The sequence below is a fragment of the Styela clava genome, chromosome 2, assembly GCF_964204865.1.
Source record: "Styela clava chromosome 2, kaStyClav1.hap1.2, whole genome shotgun sequence".
NCBI lineage: Eukaryota > Metazoa > Chordata > Ascidiacea > Stolidobranchia > Styelidae > Styela > Styela clava.
This window is the reverse complement of record NC_135251.1, coordinates 8,081,968-8,106,762: the sequence shown is the minus strand read 5'-3', so window position 1 is coordinate 8,106,762 and position 24,795 is coordinate 8,081,968. Positions and strand designations below refer to the sequence as shown.

General features: G+C 35.0%; 1 protein-coding gene across 1 annotated transcript; it reads left to right on the top strand.

Moving 5' to 3' along the window:
• Positions 1 to 6,312: 6,312 nt before the first annotated feature.
• On the top strand, positions 6,313 to 23,869 carry LOC120335728 (uncharacterized). Its single transcript, XM_078110223.1, has 14 exons — positions 6,313 to 7,815; positions 8,583 to 8,899; positions 10,112 to 10,282; positions 12,117 to 12,287; positions 13,899 to 14,066; positions 15,237 to 15,404; positions 16,029 to 16,137; positions 16,495 to 16,570; positions 16,842 to 16,903; positions 18,302 to 18,565; positions 19,580 to 20,365; positions 21,130 to 21,221; positions 22,152 to 22,245; positions 22,899 to 23,869. The coding sequence occupies exons 1-13, from the start codon at positions 6,468 to 6,470 to the stop codon at positions 22,212 to 22,214; spliced, it is 3,795 nt and encodes a 1,264-aa protein (XP_077966349.1). The 5' UTR covers positions 6,313 to 6,467; the 3' UTR covers positions 22,215 to 22,245; positions 22,899 to 23,869.
• Positions 23,870 to 24,795: the final 926 nt, after the last annotated feature.

The window sequence follows — 24,795 nt, the reverse complement described above, 5'->3', positions numbered from 1 at the left end:
TCTAGGTATCCACGGCGACTGAATTATAACTTCCGGCCTAAATTCATAAATTATAAGGTATGAGGAAGGCAAGGTATTGAACAAACAGGCAAAACTTTAGGATTCTTAACCTTACAGATAGAGCTTAAATTTACCATTATCCTGGCTCTTGATATACAACAATTTAATTTTAAAGAGAAGGTTACCGGTATTATTAGGATAGGATAGAAGAGATTTTGCTAGATTGGGCACTCATCACCTTTTCCGCAATGCCCAATCTAGCAATCAGTGTAGTTTTTCATCGCTTGGTTTTTCTTAAAGCTTTCATGGCTTTATGAGTATGACTATCGTCGCAAATTTATTACATTCCACTCCCCACATTATCTTTGAATGGGGTTGTAGGTATTGGTCATTATCAACTAATTGCCAAAAGTACAACAGCCCGAAAGTTTAATACTATGGTGTATTTTGTTTGTTAAGTTTGGCCCAAGCCTCATTTATTTAGGCTTGTGTTTTTGTGTGCGTGCTGGTGGGCAGATACTTCTCATGTTTCAAACTTTTTTATAGGTTTTGCTTGCCCTCCAGAATTCTCCATTTTTAATTTATGTTTGTTATGGAGTTTTCGAAATAAACTATCTATCAATCTATCAGTACAGAATAGCGTGCGACAAGTCATGTTCGTCAGCCTATTTCAACTTCACATGGATCAAATGAGTATCTATGTTGCGCGTGTCACATGGACATTTGGGCAAGTACATGTTTAAAAATACGGTAATTTCATCTGGCATTGGGCTTGTTAACATAATTCTATCATGTGTAATATATTTTACCTTTGCTTTTTTGTTTAATACATTCCTTAAATTAAAGATTATATACATTTTTTGCATTTCAACATTTTGCATTCTTGCTCTAAAAATATAATTTAGAATGTATGTTTTATAATGATGGCAAATTCTGAAATTGTCCCAATATATAAAGTTACACTATGTTCCTCAATGCAGAATTTACTTTGTATTCGAAAATTAGAATCCTGCTTGTTTGTTTGAAACTTGTCATAAACGGCAACCGAAGATCGCAAATTAACGAAAATGATTCTGGGGCAAAATGCGGCACTCCCAATTGTAACCAATAGGAAGATTGAAACCTTCTTGATTGATTATTTTTTAAGCAATACTCCAATGTTGAAATGTATAAAATATAATATATATGGAAATATCAGAAAATAAAATTTGGTTAAACATTTTATAACTAGACAAAAGTCAGTTTTGCGACAAAACGGTCCATTTTTTGTTGTTGCTGATGGCAAAACATACTTTTTCGATTCGATTTTTTTCTGCAGTAGCAGGAACTCTAGTATTGAAATAGAAAAAAAATATAAAAATTTTCAATTTTGAAGCGAATGATAAATAAACAAAATCCATTTTAAACCATTTCTGGTGCAAAATACCTTATTTTTGGTTCTTGTTTATGGCATGTTTAATGCTTACATACCGGTAGTTGATTATATGCTTAGTGCAAGACTCTGGTGTCTCGGTGTAGAAATGAAAAAGTTACAAAAAGTTTAGATAAATGAAAGTACGAAACAGTAGCAGTATGAAACAGAACATTCACAAAGTGTAAAGAGAATAAAACAGATTCATGGGAAGGTATTGCGGATAATGGTTGTGTACTTCGAATATAAAGTTAAATATTATTGATGGTTTTTCACAGATGCATGCGATAATTTTCTAAATTTAATCATTCGAAATTTATTCATGTGCATTTTTCTGCTACTGTCCCAACATTAATATTTTGACTTAATGTTTTGCTGGAAGTGAGGTTCAGTTATTGTTCCACCTTTCTGTTTATCTCATTAGTTCAGCTCAGGGATTTTTCACAGGCGCAGGTCCTATAACCAATTTCAGAGATCTATATGAACCAAAAAATATTTAGCGGGAAAGGCAAGAGAATAGAATGTGACTATCGCTCAGCCTTGCTATAATACATGTACCAGGCAGAACATCAAAAGATTTAATGCAGCGACAAAAGCAAAAAACATGATATCATTTTATCGACATGGACATAAACTGTCGGATTAGGATTCTATGTTTGACTGGGAAAATCTGAGTGGTGACAAACTGAATGACTCGCAAGTTCGTGTTGTTGCCCTTCGGGGCCACCTGTTGCACACTTCTGGTTTAGCCCATGAAAAACAGAATTTGCAGAAAACAAATAAACTTAGTGTCATGTATAACAGGTTGCTCTCTACAGAGCATTATCAGTGTAAAATTATTGTGGCATATTTTAGTATTACATCATTTACAAGTGCTTAACCTTCCACTTTTCAGTAACTGCCTTTTAAAAGCTGTTTTCAGAACAAAGCTGCAAATTAAGGCAGTGTGGCACATCGTGCTAATCATTAGGAATATGTTATCCGCCGCGCTTCTGTTTACCGTTTGCATCGCATTGGTTCGCAGGTTCGAATCCCATGTTGGGATGGTTATGTGCGAGAGGATTGCTAGACTCCTTACCACTGTAGGGTAATTCACGTAACCTTGTAAAAGGTGATACGGCGGTGTGGCTCATCGTGTTAAGCGTTGGAAATAAGCTCGCCATCGTGCCTCTGTTTACTCTTCGTGGTTTCGCAGGTTAGAATTTCATTGAGAATATTAATTTGCGAAAGGATAGGGTGGATTGCCACCCTAGTGTGTTTTACATGACCGCTGGACAGTTACGGCTTCCTCCACCACCGTCCATGCATCTGAAACAAATCAATGGCCGAAAACCTTCTATTTTCTAGTGAACGTTATCGTTTTTTTATTTGGTATTGAAGTTTTTTTAAAAGTAATTGCATATGTTGGAAGCATCACTGCTTAAAAAACTTGACAGCATTTATTTTGCCCAAGTAAAGCCTCACCTCAATTTCAAAAACTCATTAATAAGGCAAAGGTGTGCAGTTTTCTCATTTGAAGTCCGGTAATTTCTGAGAAAGGAAATGTTATACAAAAAGGATTGTTTTACATTAGTCATTTATTTTGTGGTCATGAAAGTACTACAGAAATGATCAATAGATATTTGATTCGATTTCTAATAATTGAATAATTTACCAGCAATTACTGGATATGCATTTCATACCACATATTGCATAAAAGTAGGAAATTTTAAATGATCTATACACAATAAAATTAAGATCAGAAAGGAAATGCATAATTGTAGTAGTGTGCATACTTTTCATTACACAGAATTTTCTGGCTTAAGACAGTTTGAAACTCCCAAAAAGTAGTATAAATCCTTATGTACTGCCATTAGTAATATTTTGGGTGCTCCAGAAGTATGTACACCAAGATGACGCACAACCTGAACCCTAACCGGTACACACATAGTATGTTCAGGTTGTGCGCCATCTTGGTACACATACTTCTGGAGCTCCTTATTTTTAAACAAATCTCCAGGGCGAATGAAAGTAGAATACATAAATAAAACTATCTTTAGTCACCTCATGGTACAAAAAGTCTGTGAACAGAATAATCTTTGAATCATTGGTCTGAATTTAACTCAATACTTTTCTTGTTAGGGGCATTGTTCACAGCAAAACGAAAATTTCATAAATGTATTTAGAATCAGAATTATATTAGTTAATTGACGGTATATATTCCAATAAATGAAAAAATTTTCATTACTCCTGGATTGGAATTTTAGTGTACAGTCATATTTAGTTTGTGTATTTTCTTATAAATTACTGTTGCACATAATGTCAATAAGCTATATGTTGTATTTCTTACAAAAGCTTAGACAATAAGGAGACAGGCTTCACTGGCACGAATTTAGACATTTATTGCTTATATTCAAAGTTAAAAAAAAAACTTGTTTGATGCCATAAAAAGGTTAAATTATTTATGACTACCGGTACTACCGTTGCATGCATACCATACTACTGGTAGGCTTCCTGTTCGTGAAACTTCATTTTTACCATTGATACCTAAACAACTGTAGCCCTGCACCATACAATGTTCCACATACGACCACAGTCACTTCACAATGGTACCATTGTTACTTTGCAGCTATCGTCATGGCTACTTAGATAATTGGTGCACGGAGTCGTTTCTTGTTTTGTTGTTGTTGAAACGCGAGATTACTGGGCATACCTGGTTGGAATGCCTTGACGTATTTATATTTATTTTCAAATTAACGTATATATGATACTTTGTGTAAAAAATTGTGACTCTTATATATGTGTAATATAATAATAACATGAATAATACATGGATGGAATTACTACAGACATCGCCAATAGTTCACCAAGTTTCAAAATTAAACTGGTTAGATTTTTGAATGAAGACTGAATTAATGCTTTGCTTCCTAGTTTTATAATAGTCATAACTAATATTTTTTTGGCTTGAATCTAGCTTAATTCAGCTAATTAAGCAAGTTATTTTTCGTATAGGCTGGATATTGTGTTTAGTTTATCGCGCTCCTGAATTTTTGCGAAATTCCTCTGTGATATTTCTGTGCCTTTTGTTTACTCTTGGTTAATGATTAATTCGTTTTTCTGATAAGATGCCAGTTAGCACCAGGTATTGAAGTGCTAAGTAAACAGATGGCGCCAGACAGGTGACTAAAAATACTGTTTTTCTTGGAATAGCCATATATTTATTTCCTAGTCCTATTAAGCTGTATTCGAAGAGGGTAGGTAGAGTTATAATAAATGAAATTTTCTTTGGCCGATTATGGTCAGTATGTAAATCATACCATAATTGTGCAATCCATCAGCATCCCATGTTTGGTCAATCTGTCTCTACATGTTTAATAGGTTTTTTATTGTATATTTTTGCTTTAAAAGTAGCAAAGCATTGTTTTTTAATTTTGGTCGGCACGTAAGAATATTTTGTCGTTAAATTTTGCCGATTTTGGCACGCGAGCCAATCAAAATTGCCCATCCCTTGATCTAAGATGTCATGTTTGCGATGGACAGGGTATAGGCAAGGTTACCATCTACCTGGAGGTAAAAATGAGCACGGGTGTCGAAAGGCTATCTTCTGCTTGGGGGGGATTTAACAGCGACAGAGTAAAAATGAAAAAAGGAATCATACACGTGTCTCTTCCGCATTACCAATTTTTATTATTAGAAGTCGCTTCGAACACGATTGTATATAGTTTCGAAATCCCAAAAAGTTATGAAAATACACAATTTCACTGCCGCACGCCCTCACACAAACTATAATGCAGAGGTCAGCAACCTTTTGTCACTAGCGGGCCAAAATTAAAGGTTACAAATTTTGGCTGGCCGCACATAATTTATTAGGAAAAATCAAAACTGAACGGATGGATGATGAATCACATCATTCACACATTGTGACTGTATTTTTGCATTACGCTCGATACCTTTTCGATATCAGGTGACACTTTGGATGAAGCCAAAATTAGAACATTTTCTAAATGGGTATCACTAATCCTGTTCTTCGCACTGAAAATTTCATTTTGGTTCAGTAATTGAAAAGAAAGACGATTTTTTTCATAGCGATTAGAAGAAGAATTATTAATGAAGAACAACAACAACATAATAACGATCAATAGGTCAATAGGTCCACTCCGTGTCCAATAATCTGCTCCTCAAGCGTGGATTATAAAATTAAATTGAGGTTGAAACTGGCAGCCGCCGTTATGCTGCTGAATTTCAGTAAGGCACCGGGTGATTTTACTCCGCTGATCGTGGATTGCCGACCCCTGATCTAAAGTCTTTATACTTTTGTTTTCCGCAATGTTTCTTGTGTTGTGGGATAGTATTGTGGGCATTAATTGCTGTTTTTCCGTTTTCTCGCTGTTGCAATAACAACTTGCCATTCGACTTTGTATAACACAAGCAAATTCCTTTTTATATTCAAAACGGAACTCATGCCTACGCTCACTGATTGTCTGAATTGTGGTTTGTACCTTAAAACTAGCAGCAACTATTGTAAATGTGTCACACTTTGCCTGAAAACCATTGAACATGTACAGACAGATTGACTATTCGGGAAAATATCAGTTCGACAAATAGATTTGATTACTTTTCTTATTCTATATCAGTGAGACTTCTGCTGCTGCAATACCGCTGATAGAGATTTTACATTGTGTTTATACTTTGTAACTTTCAGAGAAATACACGAACTACTGATTTCATCTTACATGCTACTCCTAGTTAGAGATTTGATAAATTTCATAACTGTAAACAGAGATTCTCAAGAATATGTGGATGAAAACATGGGGAGTAATGCAGTTGCAATGTTTTTGAGACACGAAATATTTGGCGCTTTCGAAGTATCTCTATATTAGGTTTTGATGCACCTAATTAGCAAATATTTTCTGGTCAGATTTGTAGCAGATTTAGTTAAAGTTTATATCTTAGAACACTGAAGATATTGTCGAAAATATGTATAAGTGAATATTACATTACATGGATATATTATATGAAGCTTTAGCAGATGGTCGATCCACTGGATGTTAAAACTCAATGACATTGTAAAGCAAACATGATGTCTTATCAAAGAGTAATAGCAAAAATCAATGAGAATACTGTACAGTGCACTGACTTCTATGACTTTGCTGAAACTCTTGGAGTTTTTCACAGAAAACTAAATGTGGACGTCACTCCTCAATTAGAAGAAATTGATTTTTATAAAGGTGGAAGGATACCTGCATACGATTATGTACCAGAGTCATCTGAGTTCCAAGAATATTTGCAGGAGGAGAGAGAAAGTGGGATTAGAAAAGAGATTCAACTTGATGAATTGTTTGACAACTTCAAACAAGGTCATGTTTGTTTCGTGGGACCGGCTGGATCAGGGAAATCCACTCTCATGAAAGCCACATCAAGAAATGCCGTGCGGGGAAAATATTTCCAAGAAATTAAGATGGTTCCATATATAGAATGCAAACAATATATGAGCAACAGGAAAATAACAGCAAGTGAACTAATTTTCAACAATCTCACAAAAGAAGAAAGAGGTCAAGCAATTGACATTGCAAAAACTCACCCAGAAGAAGTTTTGTTTATGCTCGACTCCTTGGATACTCTCCAATATACAGTTGATGGAGTTTACGAAGTCATCAATCTAGATGAGCCTGCATATCCTGAAGTAATAATGTGGAATTTTCTATCTGGAAAATTATTTCCTGGGTGTCGCATTATATCGTCCAGTCGTGAACATTCCATCAGAAATTTTTGGGGAGAAGTTCGACCAGACAAGGTTATTGCACTTGCTGGAATAACAATGGAGTCCATCAAAGAAATCATTTCTGGATACGAAGGAGATGAAGAAGCCGAGAAAATAATGGAATTTCTCAAAATCAAAGCCCCATTACTCTTGTTTCTGTGCACTACACCTGTGATGCTTGTTTACACACTGATAGCGTTGAAATTCAAATCCGACTTCAAACCAAACACTATGACTGGTATTATGATTGGTGTCATGCAAAGTATCTTACGATCACCCCACACTCACCAAGAGAATATTTTGGAAGCTTTGGGCAAATTAAAAGAACTATCATACATTGGGACAGTGAAACGTCAAGTTTTATTTACAGAAGATGATTTTCGTCAAGTTAATTTAAAACCAGTAGAAGCAACCGATCTAGCAATCCTGGCTCCTGGAGGAATATATCGTAAACTTTTTCAAGGAATTCACCTTCTTTACTTCCAACATCAAAGCATTCAAGAAATGCTCACATCTTTTTATATTCTTGGACTGGATTTAAAATCTTTCAAGAAGTTCGTAGATAAACATCTTCATACCGGCCACTTTGTTCTCATCAGAAAAATAATGTGTGGACTTTTATTAAATTCCACAATTTATGAAGCAGCAGGAATTTTACTTGGAGGTATGTTGATGTTTTATGTTTAACATACTGGTTGTAACAAATTCAAACTTGGAGCTGTTTTTTTTTTTCTAGATTCAAATCTGAAAAACGTTAGATGTTTTTACTGCATTGGATATTCACTCATGTGGCTCATATGTTTGTTATTTCATGAACCAAAGCCATGAATATTCGTCATATAAAAAATTGATTTATTAATAGGCCTACTGTAATTCTTGTCCATAGAGTTGGAATTTACATATTTAACTTGGGGGAGAGGAAGGAATAAGACTGCTTTACCAAATGGCGAACCACGACTTCTCGTTCGGTTACCATTCCATGTCGGGTATGGGATTAGGTATTTATTTTTTTCGGAAGCATGGACTGAATGGTGGAGAGCGGTTATGTGAACCACCCAACAGCGGCGAGGAGTCCAGCAATCCAGCAAGCTTATTTAATGTTGTATAATTAGATAATATGTATTTTTTTTATTGATAAAAACATCACTTTTTAAATAAACAATAACACATAAATACAAACGAGTTCATAATAATTTTCCACTCCTAACGTGGTCTGGCAGTTTACTTTTTTAGTTGCAATAACTTTTATCAGGAAATAATATCCTGATTATATATGGAAATTGACAAAATTGAGGCCCTCCATCACGAAGTGTTCATTTGTACTATAATATCTCGCACTAAATAAAACACAGTTTATACCTGAGTTTTGCCCTACCCCTCTTAAAAATTTCTCTATGTGTCATCACTAGATTTATTTTTATATTTTCACAGAAATAAAGGATCTCAAGAAAAAGCAAAATATTCTTAAGAGAAGCTTGCAATTCCAACTCCAAAAAATATCAAACGAATCAGATCGTTTGGAACTTTTCACTGCATTGAACGAAGCCAAGGATGGAATGGGTGACATTGTCAAATCATCTTTTGACAAAATTGACATGTCTAGATATCCTCTCTCCATAAGTGATGCTCATGTCATTGGATCAGTAGCTTCCTACTGTACATTACTAACAATGAATTTTATTGAATGTAACCTCAAGTCAGCCTCACTTCAAACTCTGGCATCTGGATTGAAAGGATCAAACTTGAAGGTTAGTAGCTGGTGTGAATAGGAATAACATACTATCTCGTTCTCGCACCCTTGTGGCAACTGACACATACGGATCCGCAATAGAAAGTAAACAAGGAGAAAGGACTTGCAGTTCAATACACAATAACTCAGTACACCCCATACTAACTGGTGTGATTTGGTAAAAATTATGTTTTACTTTTTCTAAACATAGTTAGGTGAAGACTCACTGACTATAAAATATCTGCAAAACACCATTTAGACGACTGTGATATTTTATTCTTTAAAATTGACTTCAAATAAAGGTTTAGGCGAGCAGCAAGTGATAATTAGATAATTACTATTACATAATGAAATTTTACTAGGTGCCACTATATTACATTAAATCATATTTCATACCCTATATACTCACATATATGTCGAGTTTGACACTGGAAAATAAGTTGCCACCAGGGGGTCGGCTTATATGCGGATAACTCTGATCGCGCTTGAACTAAATGAGATTTCACAAATTAATACCGCAAACTTAAACTAAACGATATTATCTACAACGACGCTATGCTAGCAAATAACATACATGCTAGATACTAAATAATATTTAATACGATTTGTAGAGTCGGCATATATGCGAATTTTTATAAATTCATGATTTTTAAGCCGTTTTAGAGGGGTCGGCTTGTATTTGAGGAAATATGGTAATCATTTTAGTGTGAAAGTTCTCACTGAAATGTTACACACGAATTGATGTAGTAAACCTGGGTTTGAATCTGAAATCTTTTGCTTGTTGCAAATATTATTGATACAAATAAATTTATTTAGTAGAAACTCACTGACTACATGGTATGTGCAAAACACCATTCAGCAAATTTTTTAATATTAATTTCTTCGTGTCAAGTTCTCTTACCTCTTCTTTTAACAAGACTTCATACAAGTGGCAACTGATATTTATTGAACTGCTACAATATAACACAATTTTGCTCTTTGTTACTGCACATATTATATTATCTGTCAAGATCTTTTCTGTTCCTGTTTTCACTGATGATGCCAATATATGTTCTGTTGCTTATTTTGTTATTTCAATGTGACTTTGAAATATTTTATTTTCAAGATTTTTAGTTTTGGTATTTATTTTATATTAACTGAACTAAGAGTGTCTTTTTGTTTTTTCAAAATTATTTTTACAAACAATTTTCCAACAATCTTATGATCTAAAATTGTTCTTGTTTCATTACAGATCATGAAGTTGTGGCTGAATAGAAACAAAAACATGGGAGTTGAAGGTTTATCATCAGTTGGACAAATACTTTCCAATCAATCCTGTGTTAAATTGTTGAACCTTAGCTACTGCAACCTGTCATCAGATCAACTACAAGCTTTCAAATTATCATTGGGAAATAACACAGAGGTGCGGCACAATGATCTACTTATAGTAACTTTTCCTTGAGCTCTATTATAGAGCAATATCTGTAATGTATTGTTACTTGTTTTTCATTGACTTAATTATTTTGGAAAGTTAACAGAAATGAACAATCCCTAGAAATAAATTTCAATGTTTCGCTGGTTGGTTGATTTCAGTAAAAAAAGGGAACATCAATCTACCGGGGCATAGTTGAGTTAAAAAAAGGAGTTTTTGTGGGAAATCTTAGAAATATTGTAACAGTTAGATTTTTGTTGTTGAATTTTATAAGTTCATTCTGGCATTACATTCATTGAAGATTACTGGACTCACACACTTGGTGAATGGCACGGCGGCGTGCTAAGCATTGGACGCTCGCCACCGCACCTCTAATTACTCTGCGTGGGTTCGCTGGTTCGAATCCCATGCGGGGATGGTCATGTGCGAGAGGATTGCTGGACTCCTCGCCACCGTAGGGTGGTTCAGGCTCCCTCCACTATCAAGTCCATGCTTCCGAAAACAAATAACAAACTAATCACATACCTGTCATGGAATGATAACCGGACGACATGTCGTGGTCCGCCATATGGTTAAGCTGACTTATTTGTACTTTCCTCTTCCTTGGGATAAATATGTAAAATCCTATCCTAATCACTTACTTGAGAAAAGTTTCTGAAAAATGACCTTTCTGAGAATGACCTGAATATTTTTGGTTTAGCATTGACTATCAAATATGTTGCACACTGGGTAATGTGTCGTGAAACGGAGGTTTGAATTCGAGCTCTAAAATATTTGAACTGTGGTTCAAGCATGATTGACATTTCAAGTAATTTACTTCTTGACTCCAGTTATTTTATATCCTTCGCTTTAGATTTTCAAATTTTCAAAATGGAACTATAATGTTAAACTAATCTTCAACCAAAATATTGGAGAAAAAATATCTGTCCATGTAACAGTGCCGTCTTGTTTCCACCTCTGATGCTAATGCATGATCAGTTGTGAATTTGGTATTTTTGTCCCTTTCCATGCGATTTTTATTTTTTATTAAATAATCGTATTTGCTACGCCGACATTTTGCATTTGTACCCCCACAACTAATCGATCGACTAACCAAAAAGTAATGATCCTCTGCTGCCCACTGATGGTTCGTTGGAAAGCTTATTTTAAGAGCTTGCAATTGGCGATTAAAAAAAAATTTTTTTAAAAGGGGTGGTTTGAGTCACAAACCGGATAGAAAAAAGGCATTTTTTTTTCTTGGGTGTTGAAACTTCAAACCGTGATAAAAAATAGAAATATTCGCCAAATCCTTTACTGTTACCGCTTCTTGGTTGGCAAACAATAGCATAATATTGCTGTAGCAATTTCGTTATCTAACTCAAAATACTTTGGTAGATGGAAGGGATAATATGTCTTCTATTACCACCAAAAATTGCCTAAATTTCAAAAACACTCCCTCGTTCCGCCGCAAATAAAATTCCCATGGTAAACGAAAGCGAGATTTACCGTCGCTTATGTTAATCTCGAAGAAGACTTCTTATTAATGAACTAAAACCCGGAAAAACTAGACCAACAGTTTACGACCGATTGCTAAATAAAACAGTGGAGTACATCAACGTACCCGCCGCAATCTAGCGAGTTTTGTCGAGGGTACGTATACGTGCCCACCGCACGGAAAGGGTTAAACTTTAACATATTTTATTATTTTTGTCCAAGCTTTGGTATTTCATTATTTACACTTATCTTGAGCGGCTTATCCTTTTTCTAATCCATTTTTTCAATCTTACCAAAAAGATTTAGAACAGCCTAATTATGATCTCACGATAAATCATTCTTGTTTCATTAGGTCATGAACTTGCAGCTGTATCATAACATAAACATGGGAGTTGAAGGTTTATCATCAGTTGGACAAATACTTTCCAATCAATCCTGTGTTGAAGAGGTAAACCTTGGCTACTGCAACCTGTCATCAGATCAACTACAAGCCTTCAAATTATCGTTGGGAAATAACACAGAGGTGTGACACAATGATCTCCGTATAGTAACTTTTTTTTTGAGTTTCTTTGTAGGTACTCCCAAAGTATGTTAACCAAGATGGCAGGCACTGAAACGTAGTAATTGTTCCAGTTTAGGCCATAATTTCAGGTACAAATACTACAAATATCACTTGGTCAGTCCCCGAACTTGTAATAGAACTAAAATAAGGAAAATTGAAATAAACTATGGCCAAACCCTGGCCTGGTACACATACTAGAGCTAAGATCTGAAGCCCGAGCCCTTCGGGTCGAGCCTGAAATGTCAATAATTACGGTTCGAGTAAGGCGGGACTTCTCTATTGCTGATTTTTTTTGTTTAAATAAATATATGTTTTTAAAAAATATATACCAAAACTATGTGTGGATACTAAACTAAGGAATACTTGTTATAAAATAAATAATTTGGATAAATAACTTGATAATATTGCATAATTAAGGTTATGATAATATGGACATCACCAAAAAATAATTATCTCCCATCACAGTGCGCTGAGGCCGCGTTTTGGCCACGAGAGACCATGGTCTGCAAGAAAAAACGAAGTTGCCTGATCAACACGACACATACTGTACTAAACTTTTGCAGTGACAATTCGAAAAACAATTCAAAAAATAAAATATGAAATTTCGGGTTTGCTTCGAGCTCGGGTCTGCAAATCCAGTTAATTAGTCAGGCTCGGGTTTGATACCCACAGGCCTGGGTCAGGCTGGAATTTTTGGGCCCGATCTTATCTCTATCACCTAATACGTTCCGGTGTCCGCCATCTCGGTTCACATACGGATGCACCTCATTCGGTAGCACCTCATTGTATAGCAATACATGTGTAATGTATTGTAGCTTGCTTTTCAATGAGTAAACTATCGTGGAAAGGTGAATAAAATGAACAAATCTTACTCCTCTAGAAGAAAGGCATAGTTAGATTTGAATAATTATTTTTGTGAAAAGGATTAAGCTTTTAAAAATTGTAATAATTGTGTTTTTCATCTTTATACATTTAGCTGTGGTATCCTGTTTTTACTGACAATAATAGTAATATAAAGCCTAAATCCTTAATCTCTTTAACCTTCAAATTTGCTGAAAACCTTGGATGAGAAACATTTTAATAAATAATAAAATTTGATTTTAACAAGAAAACCATAGGTTTTTGATGAATTTTTTTTTTTTTTTTCGAGCAAGGTCAAAAGATTTTGTTATTTTAAATGAACTAGGAATGACTTTGAATATAGCCGCCTGTTACCATTATGTTCCACAAACTCTCTACTGGAACGTGAGAAAAATAATTTTTATTTTTTCAAAACAATTGGGATGGATAACTAATTTTCTATGCAAGAATTTATTAAATCATGTCTGCAGGCAAAACACTGAAATAAATGTTTGACCATGTTTATTCAAATGGGATACACGAGAAGCTGATCATTGTAAACTGCCTAGCACAGTCAATAAAGCAGAACTACCGGTATCTTCACAGGATTTTTCAATTCCGTATAACAGGGTTTGCCCACACGTCGATCACGATCAAAATATTTTTACACTTTGCCCAACAAAATTATTTCACATCAATCTTATTATCTAAAATTGTCCTTGTTAATTATAGATCACGCAGTTGCGGCTGAATAGAAACAAAAACATGGGAGTTGAAGGTTTATCATCAGTTGGACAAATACTTTCCAATCAATCCTGTGTTGAAGAGTTGGACCTTATCTACTGTAACCTGTCATCGAATCAACTGCAAGCCTTCAATTCATTCTTAGGAAGCACAAAGGTATAACTAGATAGCGATTGCTAATTAATTGATATCTCGCTAATTATACGACATAATTCATCCAAGATCAATAGGCTTCTGGTCTGGTCTGAATAATGCACATGCAAAATTTGAAGCAAATTCAACCTAGCTTTCGTGAGATATCGCGTAACATACGAAAGTGTGTTAACAGACAAACAAAAAAACAAACAACATATCAACATACTTATTGATTGAGATTGATAAGTAAGTAACAAGGTTTTATTGAATATGCAAAGAATGAGTTTAAAATGAATGAGTGCAAAAATAAAGTTTTCAATATGCTACAGTTTACACCTTCGTAGCCCAAAATTGGAATTGCTTGGTGAATTTTTTGGCAAACTTTTACAATCTTACATTTATCATCTTTAATAATAGATTTCACCCGTTTGCACAAAATTTTGTTTAAAATATTTGATGATAAAATTTGTGTGTTATGAGTATTAAAGCCTCAAACATCGATATTATGTTGGTAAACTGTATTTTTACAAATTCCCCCATCTCACATGTATTCAAGTGCGATAATGGGTGAGCAGGCACCTAATATAATCGAAGGAGTGAATCTGGCTTCAACTAAAATTTTTGATTGAAAATATAGGAGTATTAACCCAATCATTATGAAGTACTTGAAATAAATTTTGCTCTGTGTTCATCAAGATAGACAATAAACACTATTCCAGACAACGTAAATTACAGCAAGTGTGTGTGCCTCGGCACTCATTGTGCTCAGTCAGAAATTACTGTATATTATATTCACTTGAGATGACCAATTCAATTAGCCAAACTGTGAGAATGATTTCAACTTTTCCATTTCAATAATTTATTTTAATAAGTAAATTTTGTTGTTGTAAAAGTATGTACTCTTTGAGACACTGACATTGGAAGTCAGTGTTGTATGAACAACCCAAATTTGAAAAATGTGCAAGATCACAAAATTGAAATCAAGTCTGATTATCAACGCTGTAAATTGTAGTGTTTGTTCTCTGCCCAAAACTTGAGGACACTTTAATTTCCAATGAATTTCAAAAATTACAATTTACGGTACATCATTTTTCTTAAAAAAAATAATATGGATTGGACAAACTATGACGTATATGACTGTTATGTATTTTATCCATCTCTTATTGTTATTGTATTTGTTTAATTCAACAGATTGATTGGTTGGGTCTGGATGAAGATCGTACTGCAAACCATGAAGATATTGTTGCAGTTGCAAATCTGCTTCCTAATGTTAATGAGATGTTAGGTTTGCAAGGATGGAAAATAGCTGATGAAGATAAAGAACTATTACAGAATCTACTTGATGAAATCGGATCTGAGGTTTAAAAAATTTTCTCACATACACAAAATATGGGGCACATTAAATCAATAACCTTGTAGAAACAAACTACGATATATCCTCGCTTAAGAGTCGAGTTTGGAACTCTGAAAAATTGTTGCCAAATTAAGGGGTCAGCTTATACATGCAAAATTCTGATTGAACTAAAAATTCGGCTATACGTGCATACCTCTGATCGCACTTGAATGAAATGACATTTCATAAATTAATATCACAAACTTAAACTGAACGATATTATCATTAACAACACAAGTCTAACATCAAATCCACAATAAATACTAAATAATGTTTAAGAGCTATTTAAGTCACTATTAATTGCTGTAAATGCAAAATATATAACTATATTAATTGAAATGATTGCTGGCCTGCTCACCGCCAGAGGGTGGTTCACGTAACTGCTGGTAGATTACGGCCTCCTCCACCATCAAGTCCATGCTTACAAAACAAAATACCTGGCTAACTAATCCCTTAACCGACATGGACTGATAACTGGATGAGAAGACGTGGATCGCCATATGATTAAGCCGTCTTATCGCCTTTCCTCTCCCCCGAGTGAATATGTAAATTCTATCTTTAAATTTATATAAACATTTCATGATATACAGGAACTAAAAATTAGGCTGTCTGGAGGAACACTCAAGAATCAAAGGAGATCAGATGATGCTACAACTGATGTCATTTTTGAACGAACCATAACTTCAGAAGTCGACTTTGGTAAGTTAGTGATTTTTTATTATATAGTACAATAATGAATGAGTAGCAATCAATGCTGAATTAGTTTTGTTGGCGCTCCAGAAATGTGTGAACCAATATGGAGGTAACTAATTTTGTTCGCCTATTTTACATCAAGTTGTGTAAAGGGACTGAAACCTATGGGCAGGGGGTATATTCACTTGGCTAACACAGACAGTGCCCTATCTCGTAATAGAACTAAAATAAAAAAAATCGAAATAAAATTACGACCTAAACCTAACCTGTTGCACATACGTCAGAAGTATAGTATTGTCTGACTCATTTCATCCTCATTTACTGATACCTCATTTTTGATATTCACTTATTTTCTCTTCTAAGGGCCCACATCACCACATGGCAGTTTGGAGAATACTGAAGAAAATGCAGAAACTTTAAGAGAAGATAGAAACCCAAGGTTAGATACAGCAGTTGTGTGACATGTGGGCGCTTCTGTAGGCTGTGCTCCAAGCACAACCTGTCGCACAACCTGAATCCTAACCCAGTACACATACTATGTTCATACATACTATACCGACTTGGAATGGTAACCTTAGAGAGGCCATATGGTCCACCACGATAAATATTAAAATCCTAACCGAAATTTATAAATAACAAAACTAACTTCATACAATGTAATGCGGCTAAAAAAGGAAGAAAACATAATTTTAAACTGTTATTTTTTTCAGAAGTGAACTCCTGCTGACTGAAGAAGAAGTAACTGAGCAAGCTGCGAAGCCAACTCAGCATAGTAAGTCAGCCGTATTGATATAATCGGGCAGTATTATGAGTAACATAGGGATCAGCTTCGAATTGATGATTTTTTTGTTAAAAAAGCTTGTAATTATAATACAACACCAAATCACCAATGGTTTCATCGAATAAAAGAAAGTTGTTTGATTAAAATGTAAATTTTTACTCAAATTTGGATTTTTTTCGCCAAATTTAGTCCTGACATAATTTTTCAATGTGGAATATCACACAAAATAGTCGACAATCATCAGAAATTAAACAATTTTAATAATGACGCATTGAAATATTCGATGAGACGAGAACAGCATATTCGAGACTTCTTTGACCAGGTCACACAATCACATAAATAGTTTTGTTCAATAAAATTAGTAGGTCTGGACTGCAACTACCTATCGTGTATATAGTTTTGCTCTTGTGGATCTGTTGCAAATAATGCAAACAATAATGCGAAAATACAATTTTTTAACCTTTATTAACTGACAGAGGTCACATTTCATTGGTTAAGCCTACGATCCTTGACTTATTCTCTCTGTCTCTCAAACAGCAATAACTAATAATTATTGCTGTTTGATTAAGCGATATTTTGTTTTTATCTGAAGAAGTTAGGTAGACTATGATCTAACGAAAGCTCATAAATAAACTTACTATTTCGTGGAAAGAGATTATGTTATTCATATTTATTTTTATAATACTATTTTGTTCAAGTATCCTTGTAGCAAATGACACATACGGATTCGCAATAGAAAGTGAAAAGGAGAAAGGACTTGCAGTTCAGTACACAAACCCTTATACACCCCATGAATAAAAGTAATCAAACAATTATTCGCTATATTATTGAAATTTCGAGAACAGCATTATGTAGCTCATAACAGGAATTGGGACTGCAATGTTGTTGGGCAGTCATGTATAATTTCACTTTAAAACAAATAGAAAATACATGTAAACTCTTTTGTCGTTTCAGTCAATGTCTATCGTTTTAATTATCATCTGGATTATATTATCCCGGAAAGGTGTCGATAATAAATTTAAAGCCAGATTTTTCATTTTTTACAAATTTCCATTTTTTATGCAACACATCCATGTCATGTAAAGCAAACCGCTGGTAATACTGAACATTATTCACCAAATGATCTCCAAAAAAATTGTGCTGAATAAATATTTAAAATGCGTGGCGGTGTGGCGGTTAGGAATACACTCGGCACTGCACCTCTAATTTCTCTGTGTGGTTTCGCAAGTTCGTGTGTAAAAATATAATGTTCTGATGAAAAACAGTAATAGAAAGAAACTTAAATCATTACACCTACCACAGAAAACTCGTTTCTCCGCTTTTGGCAGCCATGTTTTAAATTGTCAGTTAGTTAATTGTAACAAACTAACTCACTACTTTTTCTTTTAGCTTTGCCACAAATTGAAAATGTTTTCTCTCAAAGAAGCGGATCCGACATTCTTTTGACTTGGGATGAAGTATCTGACAGCAACATTCTATACAACATAGAAATCTTCTGTGATGATGTGAAACTTAGAGAGACTCACACTACAGAGATTCCACAGTATAGAATGAAGACACCTACACTTGGTAAAACATATCGTTTCCAAGTCTGGGCCAAGGATGAATGGGGTAACATTGGATACAAGACACAGTCAAAGAATGTTATAAAAGGTATATTTCCGAGATTATGTGGATTTTTTTTTGTGGTGGACTTCTCTGATTAACACATATACATAAGAACAATCACTGGCAGTATGAATCGTATTGCAGCGTCGATAGACTGCCTAACTCATTGTAACAATTTATTCCAGTTTTGCCATGGGGGACTATATCTTGACTAGAAATAATTTATTCATGATTGTTTGTTGTGATTTGTTTTCTTTCCTCTTCGGTGCGTGAACGTGTCCATTACCGTACGGTATAAACTTATTTTTAGGTTTTGTTCACTTTCCAGATTCTTCGCCTTCCTCTTTTTTGTGTATTGTTTTATTTTTTGCGAATGAATCAAAATAAAATCTATCTTATCTTGATCGACTACAACATAATATTGAAATATCAGCAAAGCCAATAAGTAATTGCAGTATGCACTAAATTTCGATTATTGGGATTTCCAGCAATCAATCTATATTCGGAGCTCCAGAAGTATGTGCACCAAGATGGCGCACAACCGTAACATAATATGTGTACTGGGTTAGGGTTCAGGTTGTACAACGACTTGATGCACATACTACAGGGGTGCCCTATATTCTATAGCAAAGCAGGCCAACTTGTTGATTTCCACGTCCAGAGTAGTCGATCTAGTCTGATATTGGGTGAATTCAATAACATACCACAAAAATATGATATACACAAACAGTATTTGTGGCTGGGCAAGCTCTATAGAGCATATTTCTACGTCACAAAAGCAAGATTTGTTTCTGCCAATGGTTGAAAATGAGACACGGAATATTGTGTGTCTTGCTGACAAATGATGCAACAATAGCTTCTGCAGTATGCAAAAATTCTTGTCTCATTTTGAAAGTAGTATGATGAATTTTATTCGCAAGTGGCATCAGAATGTCCAATTTTGAGGGAAAAAGAATTATTTTTGAAGGAAATTGTAACTCAAATACTGAAGTTTGAGCAGTCGTTTTTTTTCTTTATGATTAACAGTAAAAATCAACCAAAAATCAAACTGTTTTTCAGCCAAAAACATTGGAGTTGAAGGGGATACAATAGATATTAATGAATGCAAAGTTACTTTTCCGGATGGAACATTCATTGAACAAACAAAAGTCTGGATGTCAGTTGGATTGGACAATTCAATATGCCCAGCACAATACGTCGCGATCACACCAGTTCTTGACATCAGTGCAGGATCGCCATTACGCAAAAATGCAATTGTACAAATGGAGTCCTGGCGTCTTCAGCTTAAAAAAGAGGATGTTGACATACTTCACTTCACCAATGACACTGACTGGAACATTATTAAACCTGATCTTGTCTCGTTTGACAGAACTATTGAATTTCGCTGTCAAGAGTTCAGTCGAGTAATTGCCGCTATCAAACGATGGTTTTACGCCCCAGTTCTCAAAGAAAACTTCCTTTATACGATGGGTCACAATCGAATCTGTATAACATTTTTTAGTCTAAGTGAACTCGTTGAAAAAAGCATAATTACATATTACGAAAGCCGGGGTGCACAACCGGTACCAACAAGATTCAACCAAGTTATTTTAAGGCATGGAGATAGAATTCATCTCAAGCTACGAATAGAAGGGGGGCCTGGAGAATTACATTTCAATGAACCTAATGGTCACAGATTTTCTGTAGATGATGACTTCTTAACAGCATCGAGACATGACTTTGAATTTGAACTTCTCCCCAACTTGCAGCGATATCCTGAAATTGTCATCAAATGTGAAATGGAAAAAAATGAAGATGAAATTAATAGAAAAGTAATTAAATTTACTTTCCCACTAAAACCTCCAGGTGAGTGGGAATGTAATTGTTATTTTGCCCTGAAGGACGCCCCAAGCAAGTTTGCTTCATTTCAAAATGAAATATAAATGTGAAATAATTTTGTCTTTTTGTCAAAATTTAGATTGAACTGAATGTACATTACATGATTGGCAGTCTCAAAAATCTCATCATTTGAATATGTAAAGTTCATTCCCAGACTTCCGACTTTTTGCATACTGAAGTAGAATAGGATTTATATATTTATTCCGGGGGGAGAGGAAAGGCGATAAGACAGCTTAACCATATGGCGAACCACGGCCTCTTGTTCGGTTATCATTCCATGTCGGGTATGTTATTAGTTGGTTTTTTATTTTTTAAGCGTAGACTTGATGGTGGAGGAATGTTTTATGTTAACTGCACATTGTCTTGAGAACCTACTCACCACCAATTTTATTGAAATATATGTAGTCTTTGATACATCACACTTCTATTGATATATATTTGGCACTTCAAAAGTATGTGAATCAAGATGGTGGACACCGGAACGCCATAATTTTATTCCAATTTCCCTTATTTTAGTTATATTCCAAGTGACTCTCGTGGTATTTGTACCTGAAATTATGGCTTAACCTGGTACACAAACTACGTTCTGGTGTCCACCATCTTGGTTCACATACTTCGGGAGTACCTTATATTTTTATAAGACCATATATCTTCAGTTTGATACTAAGCCAGAGACGATCATTGAAATGAATCTTTCCTGCATTACACATATTTTTATCATATATTTATAGAACGCAGAGGACCTCCACCTATCAACTTTGCTGGAGCAAATATTGGGAATCTGCATCTACCGGAGAGAGAAAATCAGAATAATCAGCAAATAGTAAGATTTGATTAATATTTTCTCTCAACTTTCTATAAATATTTTTCAAAGTATTCATATGTAGGTTTTCAACCCCCTACTATAAGATATAATAGACAGTTACATGCTCAGTGGTGTGGTGCAATGTGCTAAGCGTTATGGATACACTCGGCACCACAACCCTGATTACCTTGTGTAGGTTTGCAGGTTCGAATTCTGTGGGGAATAATTATGTAAGAGCGGTTTGCTTAACTTCTCTGCACTTTAGGGTGATTCGTGTAACCACTGGTTGGTTATGGCTTCCTCCATCGTCTAGTTCAGGGTGGTCCAAACCCAGGCCCGCGGGCCACATGTGGCCCGGCAGCTTCATTATCTGTGGCCCACGTCGCATTCGGAGAGGAATCAAAAAATCGCATTTTGTGTTGTTTTGTCATAAAACCAACCAAAATATCTTTTGACATATTGTTGCACCACTAATGTCACTGAATTGACTAGTGTTATGGCTGGCTGAGGCAACTAGCGAAGTTAGACGAGCGAAGTTCTTGGCACTATTGTGGCATGCGAACAATGCAAAAGTAATTTTGTGGCCCGCGGAGCTGCCAATCTTGGACCACCCTGATCTAGTTCATGCATTTAGAATAATTGGCTAACCCATACCCTACATAAAACCAGACGAGAGATTGTGGTTCGCCATATGATTGAGCCGTGTTATTGGCTTTTCTTCTCTCAGGATAAATAGGTTAAACCTATTCTATTTCATGTTGATACTAAGCCCGAAAATGTGTTGTTAGCATACATATCGGAACTTTCCTATACCAGGACATGAGGAACTGTGAAATTTTTACCATGAAACCATATGGAGTATATAATCCCAAAATTTGAATTATATTTGTCTGCACTTTATAGCAGGTAATAAAGATATGCTGGATAGTAATATCAAATTTTTTCAAGGGGCAAAATGAACAAGAAGAAGCTGGTGCAGTAGGTGGAAACCAAGCGATAGAACCACAATAGAATAAATCACTACGACATGAAAATGATGGCGGTACGTAAAATACCATTGAGTAAAATATTCCTTCAGCTTTGCAAACTTCATTTCTTGTCTTTTATATTCCTGAAATAATACTTGGAGTCATATTAGATGAAACAATAACTCATTTTGTCTGCATGATTTATGTTTACTGAGTTTCATTTTCGCTATGTCCACTGTACTGGGACTTCATTTTTGAACGTGGTCTTTGCATATATGTGGACGAGCAATTACCCCTGAAATATTATTATGTTCGCTAAAATTCAACTGGGTTTTCCCAAAAGTTCATTTGTAATAAACAAGACTCAAGATTTTTGATTGTTGCTTGTCTTATGCCTTATTCAAACATTACATAGAAAAATGTTGTGACATTTCGTATTTGGTGTATCACGTATTTAAATCTAGTTAAATTATTTGACGTTTTTCTGACGTCATCTGCTGCTGAACTCAGCATTCATGGTGTCGCTGACATGACGACTTGATAGTCTTTCACGGCTCCTTGTCAATTGCAGTCGAAACATTCTATGTCTGTTTTTTTTTTTAATTTTGACTTGATTTACTGTTGTTTGTGTTTACAATGTTTCATGAACAACGAAAATAAATTATCTGAATCTCTTCTACTGAGGAGAATTTTTAGTGTCATAATAATAAACCATTTTTTTTTCCAGATTCCAGTTAAAAACTAAGAAAACAGATGAAAAGTTCCCCAGACTGAACACAATTTAAAGACATTGCTAGGATATGTTGCTTCGGAATGCACATGGTGTCTTTGTCGTATATTCAACATTACCATCGTTAACATTACTGCTGTTATATTCAACATTAAATTTCACCCGTAATCTCAGACTATATGCTGAATGAGCTTGCGGTTCATACTTTTATCTCGCAACATATTATGGACATGCATATGTAGTGAAGGGATTAAATATTTGAAATATTAACTCTTAAAGACTAGATAGTCAAATTGTTCAGTGATAGTAGAATTTAGGCAAAAATGTTATAATTCATTCGTGTGAAATGCTGATTTTGCGAAGGCTTGGATTGTGGAAACATAGTCAGGCCGATTTTATCAAATTGGGCCCCGCATCTGAAACGAGGGTATTTTTTCTGTATTATTAAAAATATTACAAAAAAATTAAAGTTCATCCGATTTGAAGTAAAACTGCATTAGTGGATAAATCTCAGTGAAAGTAAGAAACCAATACCAAGTTTGCGCAAACGGTCAAAAAATAACGGAGATTTTGGCATTTTAGTACCGTCCGAGAGACCATTTTTTCTTCATAAGCAAAACAAATAAAATTTCAAAATTACTAACCTAATAGTAACTCTTGTTAAATAGCCGTTGTTCAAACTTTTAGTAATCTTTTGTTGTGAAATGCATTACCTTTTGCTCATATGTTTTTCTATTGTTATCTACTATTCCTGTGTATATTTTAGAACATCCGTATGAAGTTGAAATACTGCAATTTTTAGCAAACCTTGAATAAGTTATGCTTTTTACATGACTGTTATAATATCCGTTGGACTAGAGCAGTGCTCGTCAACCTTTTTCTTAGTGGTACAACCTTTTAACCATTTTTCAAAATCTGGTACACCCCGACCATACTACATTTTTAATACGTAAAAAACTCATTGTTTAGATGTTATATATATATGTTTATGCCGACGAAATAGTTTATTATTTAGTCAATGTGAACGTTGCTCTTGGATTTCATCGGGCATTTGTGCAAAGCGAGGTATTAGCTTTGTTTCCAATGCCCCTTTCAATAGAGCAGTGGTTCTCAACCTTTTACTAACAACGTACCATTTTTGTGTTTTTTACTTCGGCCGCGTAACGCCAACAAAACCTCGTTTTCGGAGGCAAAGAACACTGCCAAAAGAAAAGCAGTATGGCAGTCTATTGTGGTCCCGTATTCATTTTTAGACTGTCGACTGTTTCAACATATTAATTATGGGCAGTAACAACGTATTAATTGCATGCAAGATCGCCAGAGTCGCGTCTACCGTCAGGGCTGAAAGGCTTTGATTATTCCCGCCACAGCATTGTCGCAAACACCGGGTGAATGTATCATGAGGTATACTTTCGCTTCGACATGCTTAAATATGTATTAAAATACTTGATATACGAGCCATGATAGATAGGATTATGTCTATCAGTCAACACATATAACAGATAGCAATAGTATCACCCGTATGATTAATCAAGTCGCTATCAAGGTCTCATCTCACTACGCGTCGACCATTCCCGTTGAACTCTTTCTTCCTTGCCGTTTTTCAATGCATTGTGGACGTAAAAGGTAACACGGGCGAAAAATGCCAGTCTCGCTTCGTTTTAGTTGTGAGTAGCGATCTTTAAAAACAAGGATTGATAGCACTATACACTTTTAGGGAACAAATGAGTATTTGCTATTATTTCTGTATTGCTGTCTAAGCTGTTGTTGTTATCTGATCTGATGAAGTCATACTCCTGGTTTCGAATAATATATTGCAATTGTATAATTTACAAATACAAAGGACAGTTCCCAGTCATGACTGATAAGTCAGACACAAATACCAAGTTGCACA

Excerpts from the sequence above, each read along its gene's own strand:
- LOC120335728 (XM_078110223.1), top strand. The coding sequence starts at position 6,468 with ATGATGTCTTATCAAAGAGTAATAGCAAAAATCAATGAGAATACTGTA. Across the intron at positions 16,571-16,841 it reads AGAGAAGATAGAAACCCAAG|AAGTGAACTCCTGCTGACTG; the intron begins GTTAGATACAGC and ends TATTTTTTTCAG. Across the intron at positions 20,366-21,129 it reads TTTCCCACTAAAACCTCCAG|AACGCAGAGGACCTCCACCT; the intron begins GTGAGTGGGAAT and ends ATATATTTATAG.